This window comes from Natator depressus, chromosome 3 (assembly GCF_965152275.1).
Source record: "Natator depressus isolate rNatDep1 chromosome 3, rNatDep2.hap1, whole genome shotgun sequence".
Classification (NCBI taxonomy): Eukaryota; Metazoa; Chordata; order Testudines; family Cheloniidae; genus Natator; species Natator depressus.
Genome location: NC_134236.1, coordinates 10,999,144 through 11,015,526, shown reverse-complemented (window position 1 = coordinate 11,015,526; position 16,383 = coordinate 10,999,144). Strand labels below are relative to the sequence as shown.

At 41.0% G+C, this 16,383-nt stretch overlaps 1 protein-coding gene across 2 annotated transcripts in view; it reads right to left on the bottom strand.

Moving 5' to 3' along the window:
- MSRA (methionine sulfoxide reductase A) overlaps window positions 1-16,383 on the bottom strand; it is a 444,569-nt gene that overhangs the window by 129,333 nt on the left and 298,853 nt on the right. For both annotated transcript variants that reach the window (XM_074947421.1, XM_074947420.1), the window contains exon 5: window positions 9,930-10,036. In XM_074947421.1, coding sequence (XP_074803522.1) covers window positions 9,930-10,036 — 107 coding nt within the window. The remainder of the gene's footprint in view (window positions 1-9,929; window positions 10,037-16,383) is intronic.

Here is a 16,383-nt window from a genome sequence, read left to right as displayed (position 1 = left end):
ATGAAGTGGATGTGGACACTGCATCCCAGCCTAACTCTGAGACTCAGACACAAATGAACCTTGCTGGTTTGAAATTCGTGCTCTCTTTGGTGCTGGTTTTATACATTTTTTACTCCATCCGTGAAAAACATGCAGCTGTCAAACTTCACACTGCTCTTCTGGGTACTCTTTTTTTCCCTTCCTCTTTCTCCTTTTTTGGTTTATATTTTTTAGATAACGATTTCCCCACATATTACACTGTATATTAAAGACTGCACATACCAGAATGATCCCATGGACGTAAAAGAGAAAACTCCTACGGTGATCTACACTATCACACAAACCATGACCAGTACTGAGAGCAAAGATTGGAGATTTTGACTATGGGCCTGATCCTGCAAAGTGCTGAGCACATTTAAGAGTTGGCAATGCTGATCACCTCCCAGAAAGCATTTACCATCTACCAGGATCAAACCATATGGGTCCAACTCTGAATTTCCTGTGTGCCCGAAACTCCCACTGAACTCTCTAGAAGTTTTGGGCATGCAACAAATACAGAACCAGATGTTTTGGTTTTATATTTTAAGGCTGGGTAAATAATGGAACAAATTCCATGGGCAGTTGCTTGATTTTTTTGTGCACAGTTTGTGCCCCATTTTTGTCACAAACACAAAAACTGAGGTTTGGACAATAAACACCTGTTTGAATAACAATGTAGCATTAGGAATAAGCAAACTGGTTTGGATCGAGTAAGAGTTGTTCTGAATAGAGTGACCAGATGTCCCGATTTTATAGGGACAGTCCTGATTTTGGGGTCTTTTTCTTATATAGGCTCCTATTACCCCCCATCCCCGTCCCGATTTTTCACACTTGCTGTCTGGTCACCCTAGTTCTGCAGTTTCACCATCAAGCACATTCACATATGTTTAAACAATCGAAAAAAACCAAAACTTCGGTTTCATTTTTTAGCATCGCTGCATTTGAGGCTTCTCCCAGGCCAAAATAGCTTTAAAAAAAAAAAAGAGTAGAAATGGCAGGAGGTCCACCAGAAAATGCCTCTTGGGAAGAATTCTTCCACATGTCCTCATCTCACCCCTAACAATGCAGGCTATGATTTAAAAGCCACTGTACTTATACAATAACAAAATTTAACTTTTTTAAATGGAAAAAGAAGGCAGCTAAATCCTCAGATCCTGTCTTATTTTTTACTTTACTCAAGTAATGGGAGTTTGCTTGGGTAAGGAGTCAAGGTTTTGAAGATTTAACCCAAATTGAATGAAATAAAAGCGAGTTGTAAGATCCTAAGTTGTTGTAACCCTTACCTTTCTTTATCTCAGACTCCTCTCTTTTCTCTCATCACCACTTGTTATATAATGCTGAACTTAAACAAAGCTCACTGGGAGTAGGAACTGTGTCTATCTGTGAAGCACCATGCTCACTTATGGCACTCTGTAAACAATCATGAATTAAATTATTGCATTTATGTTCATGGCATTTAATATGCTTATGAAAATTGTAAACTCTGATATAACAAATGTATAACCAAGGGAAGGAAATCTAAAATAATCAACCAGAAGCGAATCAGGATGGTCCACATGACTGGCCTAGCACTACAGAACACATGGTTTGACAGATTACATATGAGGGGCATCTAGCTTCTGTCGATGTTAATGCATGTCTTAATGCTCATAATTTCACTCCCTGGGTCAATCATGGAACTTTAACTTGAAGACTAACTTAATAATCATCTGCCTAAAATGCATAAAAGCATGACGTTTGTATAATGGAGTTGGAATCTTTTCATAAGTTGAAATGTGTAAAGAGCAATGGAGGAATAAAGTTCCATCAGAAACACATATTCTTAAGGTAAGTTTATTTGATATTTACATTCATTTATACAAGGTCTAGTTTCTAAAAATGGTTTAATGCTCTGTTCAAGTGTTAGCTTGATGCAGTGGCTGGGGACATGTTCACAATGCAATAAAATTAAAAGGCATCTTTGCCAACCTCAGTGACCTTCAACCTAAGCGGATGATTGCAAAAAGAGAAGGTATGGTTTAATATTCTTCATAATCACTAGTCCAAATGCATAACAATAATGGGATATAAGAGTGACTGAATACTCACAAAGGGCTAAGTAAAGGGCCTGGCCCTTAGGTAGATGCATAGTGTGTGTACCTGGGGGAAGGGCCAAACAGCAATCTCCCTATGTGCAGCCTGCCTGAGAGCAAGGGACATTTGCAGTCTGCAGTCAGTGGAACAGAATCCGTATGCAATGCATGCTGCACCCAATCCAGGGATGTGCCAACTCTACCTGTGTTCCAGTGAGCTCTGAGAAGCATTTTGATGCCCTCCAGTGCTCTTCCTGGGATGGTACACCTCCATATTGTCCTCAGTGCCTTTAAGGTACAACTGACCCTACTGTTTAAGCCTGGTTTCAGAGTAAAATCAACTTTATAGTAATAAAAAAAGTTTTTTCCCCACATGTGAGATCCTACAGTGTAGTGATGTAGGGAAGCTTATTAAGAAGTGTAAATCAGATGGATGATGGCTGTAGTGCATTTTGTGAGCAATGAAGATACATGTGATATCCTTAATGAAGCTCACATAGCTGCTGGTCATGTCATGACGAAATGCCAAAATAATTGGTGAAAAAAAATATACATCTCACAAGGAAGTCTGGAAGTTGACAAATTCTTGTGGATAGAATTTCAGCATAAATGAAACCAACAAAGCACATGTGTGGTCTTATTCAGCCAGGATTAGTCATCTCACGGACATGTTTATCTTACTGCTATGAAGTCAATTCCAGGAGACTTATACAAATGCATCATGATATGCCAGGTTCATCCAATTAAAGGTTTTATCCTGCTACCACAGTCATGTAGAAGTGCAACTAGGAGCGCTATACCAGTTGCTAGTTATCTTTTTACTGGAAGGTGACCATATATTCTGGAAGTGACAATGAAGCCAAGTTTTCTGCTGGTCAGGGTAATATGAGAAGAATTAAGGATTGTTCATTGTAAGCCTTGTCATCCACAGACTCAAATATCTGTGGAATGCACAAACATAGCTATAAAGGGGATATTTATATCATAGATAAATGGCAAAATAAAATAAAAAAGAAGCATTTGGGGGATCAAGTTCACTCATTTTCACAAAACTATTTTCGAACGTCGAGTAACCACCGCTGTTCACTTCAGTATTGATGTAAAGATGGGACAAATATTTTCATCTCTGATACTTGAACTTCTGAAGAGGAGTTATCAGATGCTTATGCAACTACTGAAATTCAGAAGCCTTATTAAAAACAACCTTCTACATCCTAAGAAACCTGTAAACAGCCACCTTCTGCCAAGACCAATGTGAACAACCTTCTCCCAGTCACAATACATGATTTGAATCTTTAGAAGACTGTCTGTGTGAAAGGATACTCATCAATAATCTCCCTCTATCTGTCAATGATTTATCACATATAACTGCTCTGAGTAGAAGAAGTGTAAAACCAACTGGTGTAAATTCTTCCAAAAGAAGCAGGAAGACAACCAATGTCACTCAAGCTTCAGTTGCTCCAATACACAGGTAGTGATACCAAACAACAGGGCATCTGCTCTAACTGGTTGATGGATGCCCTCCTGTGCTGAATATGACAGTATATAAGAAAACATAAAATTCATCCCTGGTGTAATTCTATTAGCTCTTATGGAATTACACCAAGGATGAATTTGGTCCAGTATATTCTTTTTGCTGTTTAATTCAATGAGAAATTTTAGACATTTCATTAAATGCTTGGTCTTCAGCTCTAGTCATCTGTCAAAATACTCAAAAACATTAGGCATTTGATGAAATGCCAAGTGAAGTGATAATTTGACCAATGAAAGTTTCAATCATTTACGTGAATGGCTGGTTTGAGAATACCTTAAAATCAAATTTCACCCTAGTCTTCTTTCTTTCATGGAATCCTAGCTATTATGATGGGGGGTGGGGGGTGGGAACACTTACAATGTCATTTAGTCCATCCTCCAGCTAGGGTAGGATGTTTTTCTTCAGTATATCTTTTCTAATGCTTTGCATGTCTACTGTAGTTTTAAGCCTCTCCAGCGATGAAGTTTCAACCACTTTCCTCCAGAGACTGATCTATAGACTAATAGCTCTGGCCATTAGGAAGGTTTTCCCTGATATTCATTCTAAATGTTTATTTGTTTAATTTAATTCCATTACTCCTGGTTATACCGTTGTTTGGTTTTATCTTCTCAGATCAACTTATTGGCTAACTTAGACTTCAGAGGGGCGCCGTGCCAGCCTCGCATTCCACTCATGCAGAGCAGTTTGCAGGATCAGGGGGAATGAAGATTTATTATTGCTGTTGCAGTTCAACCTGTTTGTTAGGAAACACCAAGACTGCTTCTGTGCTTCATCTAGAATTTCTTGTCTCATTGATAAAAACAACTTATTGCCACTCTGTGTGGCTTGGCTGAGGGCTGGATATTTTTTAAAAAATCCTCAGAATTCTAAGGCTTTTATTCTTTTTATCTTAGAGCCTTCAGTTGTCTCTCTGGAGGCTGGAGGGGAGGGATAGGATACAGAAGGACCTAGACAAATTGGAGGATTGGGCCAAAAGAAATCTGATGAGGTTCAATAAGGATAAGTGCAGGGTCCTGCACTTAGGATGGAAGAACCCAATGCACCGCTACAGACTAGGGACCGAATGGCTAGGCAGCAGTTCTGCGGAAAAGGACCTAGGGGTGACAGTGGACGAGAAGCTGGATATGAGTCAACAGTGTGCCCTTGTTGCCAAGAAGGCCAATGGCATTTTGGGATGTATAAGTAGGGGCATAGCCAGCAGATCGAGGGATGTGATCGTTCCCCTCTATTCGACACTGGTGAGGCCTCATCTGGAGTACTGTGTCCAGTTTTGGGCCCCCCACTACAAGAAGGATGTGGATAAATTGGAGAGAGTCCAGCGAAGGGCAACAAAAATGATTAGGGGTCTAGAGCACATGACTTATGAGGAGAGGCTGAGGGAGCTGGGATTGTTTAGTCTGCAGAAGAGAAGAATGAGGGGGGATTTGATAGCTGCTTTCAACTACCTGAAAGGGGGTTCCAAAGAGGATGGCTCTAGACTGTTCTCAATGGTAGCAGATGACAGAACGAGGAGTAATGGTCTCAAGTTGCAATGGGGGAGGTTTAGATTGGATATTAGGAAAAACTTTTTCACTAAGAGGGTGGTGAAACACTGGAATGCGTTACCTAGGGAGGTGGTAGAATCTCCTTCCTTAGAGGTTTTTAAGGTCAGGCTTGACAAAGCCCTGGCTGGGATGATTTAACTGGGAATTGGTCCTGCTTTGAGCAGGGGGTTGGACTAGATGACCTTCTGGGGTCCCTTCCAACCCTGATATTCTATGATTCTATGATTCTATGATTCTCTCCTGATTGCTAATGCTGGGGGAAAAGTTACAGTAACTGTCTCTCCAAGACTTCTGCCACCCACCCGATAATGCAGCAGCATACGACTGCATTTCTCTATATGGAGCCTCTGAATGTCCGAAGCTAGGAACTTAAAAAGTCTTCACACATAGAACAGGGGTCAGGAGCTTATTTTCCTCCCACAATGGCGAACATCTGTATGTCAAAGACACAGGTTTGAGACTCCGAAGTTTACAACTTAGCCTTAATTATTAGAGACGGCTCAGACATTTTTATGCATTTAGAATCCCGACTGCAGTCAATATATTCAGGAGGGGCCCTTAAACTGCTTTGCATCTGGAGTTTGTCCTGTAAGGAATTAGCTTTTATTGCAAAGAATATATTTTGTGCCATATGCCTGCACATTGGCTCCACTATCAATCTTTGCCCTGTAAAGAAGTCACTGAAACCTACATCAGTTTAGGAAGCATATTACATACATAAAGTAACCCCAGCATGTCTTCCACTGTTCTTTTGCAATTAACTTCAGTGGATTCCTGGAAGCCTGCAAACCTGGTGCGTGCAGCTTGATTGAACTTAGTAAGATTGCAATTTTGAGGAAAAAAGTCTCTCTCTCCCCACCTTAATTCTGCATCTGGATTATTGTCTAGATAATTCATTTGACAACCAGATCCAAACTCGCAACTGTCTTGAAAATTAAATAACCTTAGGTTCAATTGTATTAAAAAAACCCCAAACACCTCAGCTTCAGACAAAATGGATTGAAGAGCTAACTCACAGCACATTCATCAAGCTCTGGCCCCCATTTTCTGTTTCTATAATTACACTTACACCTTTGTTACAATTCACTAACAGTGGAACTGTATTATAATACATATTACCATTCACTGACTACCACTGTATGCACTCAATTTCAAAAACAGTCAAAGATGCTTGGCCCCAGTACATATTAATTCCTGGTTGCTGTATTGCCATTTCTCAGCTGTTAAACAGCTGCATGAATCAGCAACAAATGTCACAGCTTAAAATAGATGTGTATATGAGGGACGCTCAGGTTCAACGCACAACCTCATTCTTGCCCCCTGGACTAGTCAAATGTAGACATGTTGCGTACTTAGCATGCTCAAGTTCTGGGAGGAGATCTTCATACTAGTAGACACTGTTGAGCAGACTATTAAGCAGAGACTTGAAGGACACAGAAGAGCACACTTCTGCAGCTACTGTGTCTTCTGTGCCTTGGAAGGATAATGATTCTGTGCCACCTTATAGGAAGTGTGTGCAATTTGAAATGTTGGGTTCTTCGGGACTCGGACAGGGATGCAGAAGGCCTACAGGAAAAATATAGTCTTCTCCCACTTTAAAGCCAGTGTTTTTCAGCATTAAGATAGCAAAATGATGCATAACTTTACTGTTTCACAGGGATAAGAACTGTCATTCACAGCTGTAGCAGTCCCTCTTGAACAGGAGCCTGTCTCTAATGCCTCTACCAGCTGCTTTAGAGAAGTGTAAGAAACCTCATAGTGAGTTGTTGTGGGACATCCCGTACTTAAAGGAAGTTTCTTCCTAACTCCCATGAGTTAATGGTTGCCTTACGTCCTGAAGCAGGAGGATTTCTATGCCCAATAAAACCAAAAAAATTTCCTTCAGTGTAACAACATATACAAGATAACATAATGTATACTTGATCCCAGGCGGCTGGACTAGATAACCGCTCAAGGTCCCATCCAGCCCTACATTTCTACAATTCTGTGGCTCCCTGAAACAATCCACTGTTAATTCTTTTCAAGGTCTCAGCTGGAAAAAAAAAAAGACAAAAAAAAGGACAGCTAACTGGCCTGAGATCATGTTCCTTTATGCAGGGAGATAACAAACAAGACAACTTGGCTTTAATTTAATTACAGTGCCAGCAAATCATGGGTACCACTCACACATATATTGTTGGTACTATACGTTTAGCGTAGTGCAGGATGTGGGGTGCGTCAATGCAGACCTTGGAAAACCAAGCAGTATGCTACACGTAAATGCCCTTTATCTGACTTGATAACGTTTATGGAGATGCATCTGACATAGGCAAAAGTGGCTCAAGCATTGTTGCGCATCTATTGTTCGTAGAACATGAATGTATAAGGAAGTTTACTGTATATATTTACCTTAAAAATAATGCAATGCAAATCAAAGGGAAAAAAGGTTGCTACAAAATATCGGAATGGGTCACGGCTCTCTGAACGACAAGAGATTTACCATAACTACAGTGCGACTGTAGGTGATGTGGCAGGCGCTCTGGTAACTGCAGTACATGTTTGCTGAGTAGCAGAGTAATTGACTGAATAGTCCCCTTTTTTTAAGTCACCTTCCCAGTTCAGAAACAAACTATGAAGGATATCAGTTACATATCTGTGCCTAATTATATTAACACCCTAATTAGACCGATTTTTATAAACTGTGCCATTAGGAAATTCTACTATAGAGATGTCAGTTCACAGAGCATTATGTTATATTGTTTCGTATTGGGATTTTGGTTTCAGATTAGTATCCGTTTGGTGAGACTCACAGCTTTGGGAGAGCAAACAGAAAGTTGTAAGACTCATATTGTGATATGGCTCCACTGCTGTGAGCAGAAGAGAAAAGAAAGCAAGTTAGAAAAGGCCTGGGTCCAAAGTAACAATAAGTAGCATGAAGTTCTGTAAGGTATATATGAAGAATGAAACTTCAGCAGCCACTTTGTCCACAGAAAGAGAACCTCAAGCGGCTTCAGAGCTATACTTACGTGGGTGCCACTATTACAAAAATATAGAAGCAATTGTACACAATTTGCATGCACAGTTACTAAGGTGCTAGCAGCCATTTGGAAATTGGTTATTTGCATGTTCAAAGCAGTGATTTTCATATCAGACCATGGCAATTACATATGCAAAGTAGTCAATTGTATGCATAATTTTGGGCACAAAATTAGTGTATGCAGAGTTATAAAAATCAGACCCACTACATATAGCTCAATAGCTACAGCCTCCCATTCATACTTCTGATTTGTCTTTTATTCCTTAATTCCTTATTCCTTAATACTTCAGTTCCCTACTGTATTTATATTAAATATTCTTGAAGGACTTCTGTCTTTCTATTTTATCTACCAGCACCTCTAAAGCACCTATCACCATAATACCTAAGTACTAGTTCTCCAACATTCTTGTTCTTTAACATAATCATCCTCTAGTGAGTGCCCTGTGTAAGTGACATGATCTTTCTTCCTGGAGGGGAGATGCGAAAGGTGCCATTCTCTTAGCACCACTTGCTAGCTAATCTGCAATTGCATTATGTCATAACTGCTTAATAGCAGATTACTCCATAATTGCCCATTACAGGAATTTAGACACCCTCCTCTGCAGCCTCTGGTTCTGGTCACTATCAAACACCAGATATTGTACTGGCTAGACCTCTAGGCTGATCTGGTAGCAATTCCTGTGTTCCTACATCACAAGAAGCTGTATGCTCTAGACAGAGATGTTGAGTGATGTTCTAAATGCTGTCACAGAGGAGAAATACTGTATGGAGGAAAACTGGAGAGAGAGAAACCTAAAACATTAATATCATTCTACAGTGATATCTTGTACCATTAATTGCAACACTTGGATTGTGAACTTAGCTTTCATAGTAGGACACCATTTAGGTCAACTGTTCAAAAGGACACATACACAGTCAACATTTTTCCAAAAAAAAAAAAAAATCTGGATCTTGAAAGAAAAAGATTGTCAGACCCTTCGTAGCTTTTTCTAAGATATAATAATTCTGCTGCCTTTTGTCGATCTGAGTCCTATAGGATCTCTTAAGATAGGCAAAGCCAGAACCCAAATGTCATTAATTCATATGTGAACGTTCACTGGAGCTGCTGAAGTTGAAAGAGTCTATAGTTTTCTCTTTCTCTCTACCTCTCACATTAAACAAATCGTGTGTTGTCTAATGTCAACACAGAGGGTCTCCCTAAGTCGTATGATAGACTGTAAGTCTCCCTCAAGTCATACCTGGTCTAAGCAGGTATGGAATAGACTGCTGAGTACACTACAGATACATTTTAAAGATTGAAAAACACACAATTAGAGATGACCCTGAGAGGCAGAGTTCTAATCTGGATCCAAACTAACCCAAATTCCATGAGTGCTTGGATTTGAGGTTTGCTTTGAACCATTATAGGAATAGGGGCCAACTGCAAAGTTGAGATTTGGACATCCCTATGGTCCCTGGGTTTTGTTTTGGCACATCCACGTAGTCTGTATTTTAAGACTAAAACATTGGTATTTTCTACCAGAACAAGTAGCTAAACAATTCAGCACAAAGCCACCAAGATGATTCACAAAAACTTTTATAACAATTCAAACTTAAACCTTAAAATCAACATAACATCCAGTGAATAGTGAAAGGAACAATACGCAGCAAACACACAGAACATGAGCTCACCTTCTGTGCTCATTCCCAATTTCCCTTCACCTTTGACCATGCACAGGCTAATTCCACACCCTATTCAATATTACCTTTTGATAATCCTCTTTAGATCTCAGAGCAGCTTCCATCTGTTCCTGAGAGAACGTGTAGATGGCCGAGCGATACTGTGTGCCAAAGTCATTACCTTGCCGCATTCCTGGGGAGAGAGGAAGCACACTGAGCCATTAGGATCATGCTTCTTATCTAATAAGATTGCAGTGTAAAGATTCAATAGACCTAATTTTAACAGATTCCATGCATCTGGACTAGCTGATTCTCTATTTCTCCACAGTCTTTTGTGGGCCTATACAATTGGTATTTTTAGCAAGTCCATTCCTTTCTTGCTTAAATAGACATGAAGTGATTCTATTTTGATATCTCCATTTAAATGGGATGTACATTAAATATAAGCATATTATGTTTTGGTAAATCACATAAGCAGTCAAATACAGATGTAAAGCCTTAAAAACATCACTGAGCTAGGGACATATTATGTGCTTAGTTCATTTTACTGCAATCAAGATACTCCTAAAATACTTATTTTGCATCATGCAAACAACTCAAAGCTTTTTTGTTTTGACAAGTGCTCAAAAATTTCCCTCAAATGAAGGATTAAATTTTGCTGAGGAAAAAGTTTGCAATGCACTGGAAGAGGCTGGCAACCCCACCCTGTAACTGGGTGATGATCCTGGTTTAAAAAATGTTGATCATCTTGTAAAAAAACGTTCAGTGTATTTTGCTGAGTCATAGCTACAGCCCGCTCATTGCCTCACCCGGAAGTAAGGGAGATGGGAATGACCCTTGAGAGAGGAAGAATCTAGGATGTAGGCTGAGCAAACTCTTGAGGTGGAATCCTGTAGGGAGTGAAGCCTGGCGAGAAGGCTTGGCTGGATTTTGTGCTGTTTCATATTGAATTCCTTTTGGGAATAAAACCAAGCACTCAGCATCTTATCACTCAAATCGCCATTAATTGGGACCTGACTGAAAGACAGGCAGTTGGAAGAGGGTGTCAATTAACTGAGTAGAGATACATCTGAGGGGCTAATTGGGTGGAAGTAACCCCCCCCCCCAGCAGCTGCGACTATATAAACAGACAAGAAGGAAGTGCTTGGAAGGAGAGTAGGAAGCCTGAAGGGAGAAAGGAGTAGCAAGCCTGGCAACTGTACCCTTCTCCCAGTGCAAGTGGGGGAAGCTGGCTCCTAACTGTAAATAGGATGTAAATAATGCTCTAGGCTGTGGCCTGCTGAAGGGATATAACAAAGCACTGTGGTGTTTCATGAGACCTGGAGTTGTGGTGGTTAGTTACTGATGCTGGAAAGGCCTAGTATTTAAGATTTTGTATTAGAGCAAGTAGGGAAAGGCACAAACACCAAGGTATTCAAGAGGTCTCCGCAGTAAGAGTACCTTTGCAACGTACATGCATTAATTTGACAAAGAATATCGGCAAAGTAAAGGACACTTAATGCTAATATAAGACCAAATCCCAGTGGTAGATAGTCAATAGCTTCAAGGATTTGGCCTTCAGAGGCTCAATCCTGTAAATGTGTACATACACGAACAATTTTATTCAGTGGAATAGTCCCTTTACTCTTTCACACAAGTAGCCCATTCCATGGGGCTAGTTGTGTGAGTAGAGTGACTCATATACATGTTTGCAGGATCAAGGCTAGCTTCTGTCTCCTAAATTTAAAAATAATGGGCTGAATCCTAATATCCTTTCATAGAATCATAGGACTGGAAGGGACCTCGAGAGGTCTTCTAGTCCAGTCTCCTGCACTCAAGGCCGGACTACGTATTATCTTCTAGACCATCCCTGGCAGGTGTTTGTCTAACCTGCTCTTAAAAATCTCCAATGACAGAGATTCCACAACCTCCCTAGGCAAGTTATTCCAGTGCTTAATCACCTTGACAGGAAGTTTTTCCTAATGTCCAACCTAAACACCCTTGCTGCAATTTAAGCCCACTGCTTCTTGTCCTATCCTCAGAGGTTAAAGAGAACAATTTTTCTTTCTCCTCCTTGTAACAACCATTTATGTACTTGAAAACTGTTATCATGTTCCACCATCAGTCTTCTCTTTGCCAGACTAAACAAACCCAATCTTCCCTCATAGATCATGTTTCCTAGACCTTTAATAATTTTTTTTGCCCTTATCTGAACTGTCTCCAATTTGTCCACATCTTTCCTGAAATGTGGCACCCAGAATTCTAGTTGAGACCTAAACAACACAGAGCAGAGCAGAAGAATTACTTTTATTGTCTTGCTTACAACACTCCTGCTAATACATCTCAGATTGATGTTTGGTTTTTTGCAACGGTATTACACTGTTGACTCATAGTTAGTCACTTATCACCTCCAGATCCCTCCAGTCATAGTTAGTCACTGTCACCTCCAGTCACTATCACTAGTTACACTATCACCTCCAGATCCCTTTCTACAGTACTCCTTCCTTAGCAGTCCTTTCCCAGTGTGTAGGTGTAGCAACGGATTGTTCCTTCCTAAGAGGACTACTTTGCATTTCTCCTTATTAAAGTTCATCCCATTTACTTCAGACCATTTCTCCAGTTTGTCCAGATTATTTTGAATTTTAATCCTATCTTCCAAAGTACTTGCAACCTCTCCCATCTTGGTATTGTCCACAAACTTTATAAGTGTACTCTCTATTCCAGTGATTCTCCAACTGTGGATCGGGACCCTGATGTGAGTTGTGACCCAGTTTTAATGGGGTGGCCAGGGCTGGCATTAGATTTGCTGGGGCCCAAGGCTGAAGCCCAAGCCCCACCACCTGGGGCCAAAGCCCGAGCTCCACTGCCAAGGGCCAAAGCTCAAGACCAAGCCCCGCCGCCTGAGGACAAAGCCTGAGCCCCACTGCCAAGGGCCAAAGCTCAAGCCCAAGCCCCGCTGCCTGTTGCTGAAGCTTGAAGGCTTCAGCCCTTGGTGGCAGGACTCAGGTTACAGGCCCAACACCTGGGGCTGAAGCCCTTGGGTTTTGGTTCTGATCCCCTAACTCAGAGCAGTGAGGTTCGGGCTTTGGCTCTCCTGCCCAGGGCGGCAGGACTCAAGCTTCAGCTTTGGCCCTCCCGCCCAGGGCAGTGGGACTCAGGTGGGCTCAGTCTTCGATCCCCCCTCCTCGGGTCTTGTAGTAATTTTTGTGTCAGAAGGGGGTCACAGTGCAAGGAAGTTTGAGAACCCGTGCTCTATGTGATTGTCTAAATCATTGAAGAAGATATTGAACAGAACCAGAACTAATCCCTGTGGGACCCGACTTGATATGGCCTTCTAGCTTAACTGTGAACCACTGATGATTACTCTCTGGGAATGGTTTTCCAACAAGTTTTGCACCCACCTCATTGTAGCTCCATCTAGGTTGCATTTCCCTAGTTTGTTTATGAGATGGTCACATGGGACAGTATCAAAAGCCTTACTAAACTCAAGATATACCACACATCTACCGCTTTCCCCCATCCACAAGGCTTGTTACCCTGTCAAAGAAAGCTGTCAGGTTGGTTTGACACAATTTGTTCTTGAGAAATTCATGCTGACTGTTACTTATCACCTTATTATCTTTGAGGTGCCTGCAAATGTATTGCTTAATTATTTGCTCCATTATTTTTCCAGATACTGTGCACTGAAGTTAAGCTGACTGGTCTGTAATTCCCCAGGTTGTCCTTATTCCCCTTTTTATAGATGGGCACAATATTTGCCCTTTTCCAGTCCTCTGGAATCTCACACATCTGCCATGACTTTTTGAAGATAATCACTAATGGCTCAGCTGTCTCCTCAGTCATCTCCTTGAGTATTCTAGGATGCATTTCATCAGGCCCTGGTGACTTGAAAACATCTAACTTGTCTAAGTAATTTTTAATTTGTTCTTTCCCTATTTTAGCCTCTGATCCTACCTCATTCTCACTGGCATTCATTAAGTGAGAGGTCCAATTGCTACTAAACATCTGGTGAAAACTGAAACAAAAATCACTTAGCACTTCTGCCATTTCCTCATTTTCTGTTATTTCCCCCCTCCTCATTTTCTCAGTCCTTACTCAGTAAAATCTGAATAAAGACTTAAGGATTTGACCTAATACAAATTACTACTTATAATTAATTATTAATAAACTACAATAAGGCTGTTCATCATATATTAAAATATATTCCCATTTTAACTCCCTTATTCCTGCTAAGGAGCAGAACAAAATCTTTAAAAAGCAGTACAATTACAAATATCAGATACAGTCTGGCTAAAATATTTCAAGAACTAACAGAGGTAGTGCCATTTTAAAGGCTGCCTCTGGATGGTGACAGCAAGTATAAAGGCAAAGGCTTGAAAAAAGTCATGTTTTCCGTTTTTGTTTTTTAAGTGGTGGGGGGAAACTGATATAATTATAGTCTTCATAGACTGCTTAATAGTATATTCTGATAGATAGTGCATATTTTGCTCAGTTAATTGGCAAAGTTATGTGTGTGAGGATGTTTTAAAAATACGGTGCTGATGAAAATGGCAACGGTTCAACTCAGGCATAGCACAGATACATGCTGGGCAAGTTTCCTCATGCAGCCAGCTTTGCCAATATAACTAATTCCCATGTGACACTCAGATAAAGAAGTCAGCACTATACAAAAATCAGTGCAATCCATGTAAAAATGGATTCAAAACTGGCTAAGTGATAGATCACAAACAATAAACATAAATGGGGAATTGTCATCCAATGGAGTTGTTTCTAGAGGCATCAACAGGGATATGTTCTTGACTCAATGCTATTCAATAACTTTATCAATGATCTACAAGAAAATAAAATCACTGGTCAAATTTGCAGGTAACACAATAATTTGTGTAGTGGTAAATACTTATGGGACTGGTCAGTTATACCATCTAACCTGGTTTCCTTGGAAGTGGGGGCTCATTTGAACAACATACATTTTAACACAGTCTAATGCAAGGTCATATATATCTAGGAGGAAAAAGAATGTAGGTCAAATTTATAAGATAGGGAACTGTGACCTAGAAAGCAAAAGGACTTAAGGGATCATTGAACATGAGCACTGAATGCATCCGATGAAGTGAGCTGTAGCTCACGAAAGCTTATGCTCAAATAAATTGGTTAGTCTCTACAGTGCCACAAGTCCTCCTTTTCTTTTTGCAGTTAGGTACTGTAACTAAGAAGGCAAATGAGCTCCCTGAATGTATAAATAGGGTAATATTAACGAGGGTGGTGTTATTAGCTACTTATACAACTTTAGTGAGACCATTAATAGTTATGCCACGTTCTGTTCAGGCATTCACATTTCAGAAAGGATGTTCAAAAGTTGGAAAGTGTTCAGAAAAGAGCTACAAGAATAATTCGAGGACTAAAAGACATGCTTTATTGTGAGAGACTTAAGAAGCTCAATCAATTGAGTTGATCAAAGAGAAGGTTAAGAAATGTCTTGATCACAATCTACAAGTACCTGCATGGGGAAGAGATTTCTGATAGCAAGCAGGTCTTTAATCTAGCAGAAAAGGGCATAAAAAGATCCAGTGGTTGAAAGCTGAAGCTAGACAAATTCAGATGACAAATAAGGCATACATTTTAACAGTGAGGCTAATTAACCTCTGGCACAACCTACTTACGGATATGGTGTGTTTTCCATTACCTGAAGTCTTTAAATCAAGACAGGGTGTCTTCCTAAAGATATACCATAGTTCAAACAGAAGTTATGGGCTTGATGCAGAAATTATTGGATGAGGGGTTTTGGTTTGTATTGTGCAGAAGGTCAGAGTAGGTGACCACAATGGTCCCTCCTCACCTTGAAATCTATGAACTCAGCTTGCCTTGTACCGCCACCTGCTAGCACAGACAAGGGCCTCTCCTGAACAGGAATTGTCAGTCATACTAGCAGCTTTGTAATGTGACCAATTACCCACTAAGTTCTAGACAAGTTATTTTCTCCTGTAAGTTAAATAGATGTGTACCTAAGTCTCCAGAGGTGAAAAGCTAATGCATTAGTGTAGCGGGGTGGACACCCAATTGGGCCCAGAGGGGTTTAAGATAGCCCTGGGAGAGGGCTGGGGCAGGGGAAGAGCTGGGCTGATTGGCAGAGCAGCTGTAGCGGGCCTTATAAAAGCCAGGAGCAGAAGAGCACTCTCTTGCTAGCTCTGAGAGGGAGGGAGCTGGCTGTAGAGACCCAAATAGAAGATCTAGTTTGGAGTAGGGCTGGGGAAAGGCCAAGGGAGCTGGGGAGCTCTGGCCTAGGAAAGCCCCAGGCTGCAGGCCTGGGGTGGTCTATTAGGTACAGGGGCTGCAGGGGCAGCCATGGGTAGGCAGAGGCAGCAGGTCCAAACCCAATCTTGCCTGTGATGAGTGGCTCATACTGCAATCTGCCCCAGGGTGTGGGGGCTAGCTGGTGACTGGCAGGAGCCTATGACAGAGGCGAGGTAGGGATAGTGGGTGGGGGATTCCCCTGGGAGTGGGAGACCTAGAACTGTGGGGTACTGCTAGGGGGCAGCACCCAGTGAAAGGGGCACTGGGCTT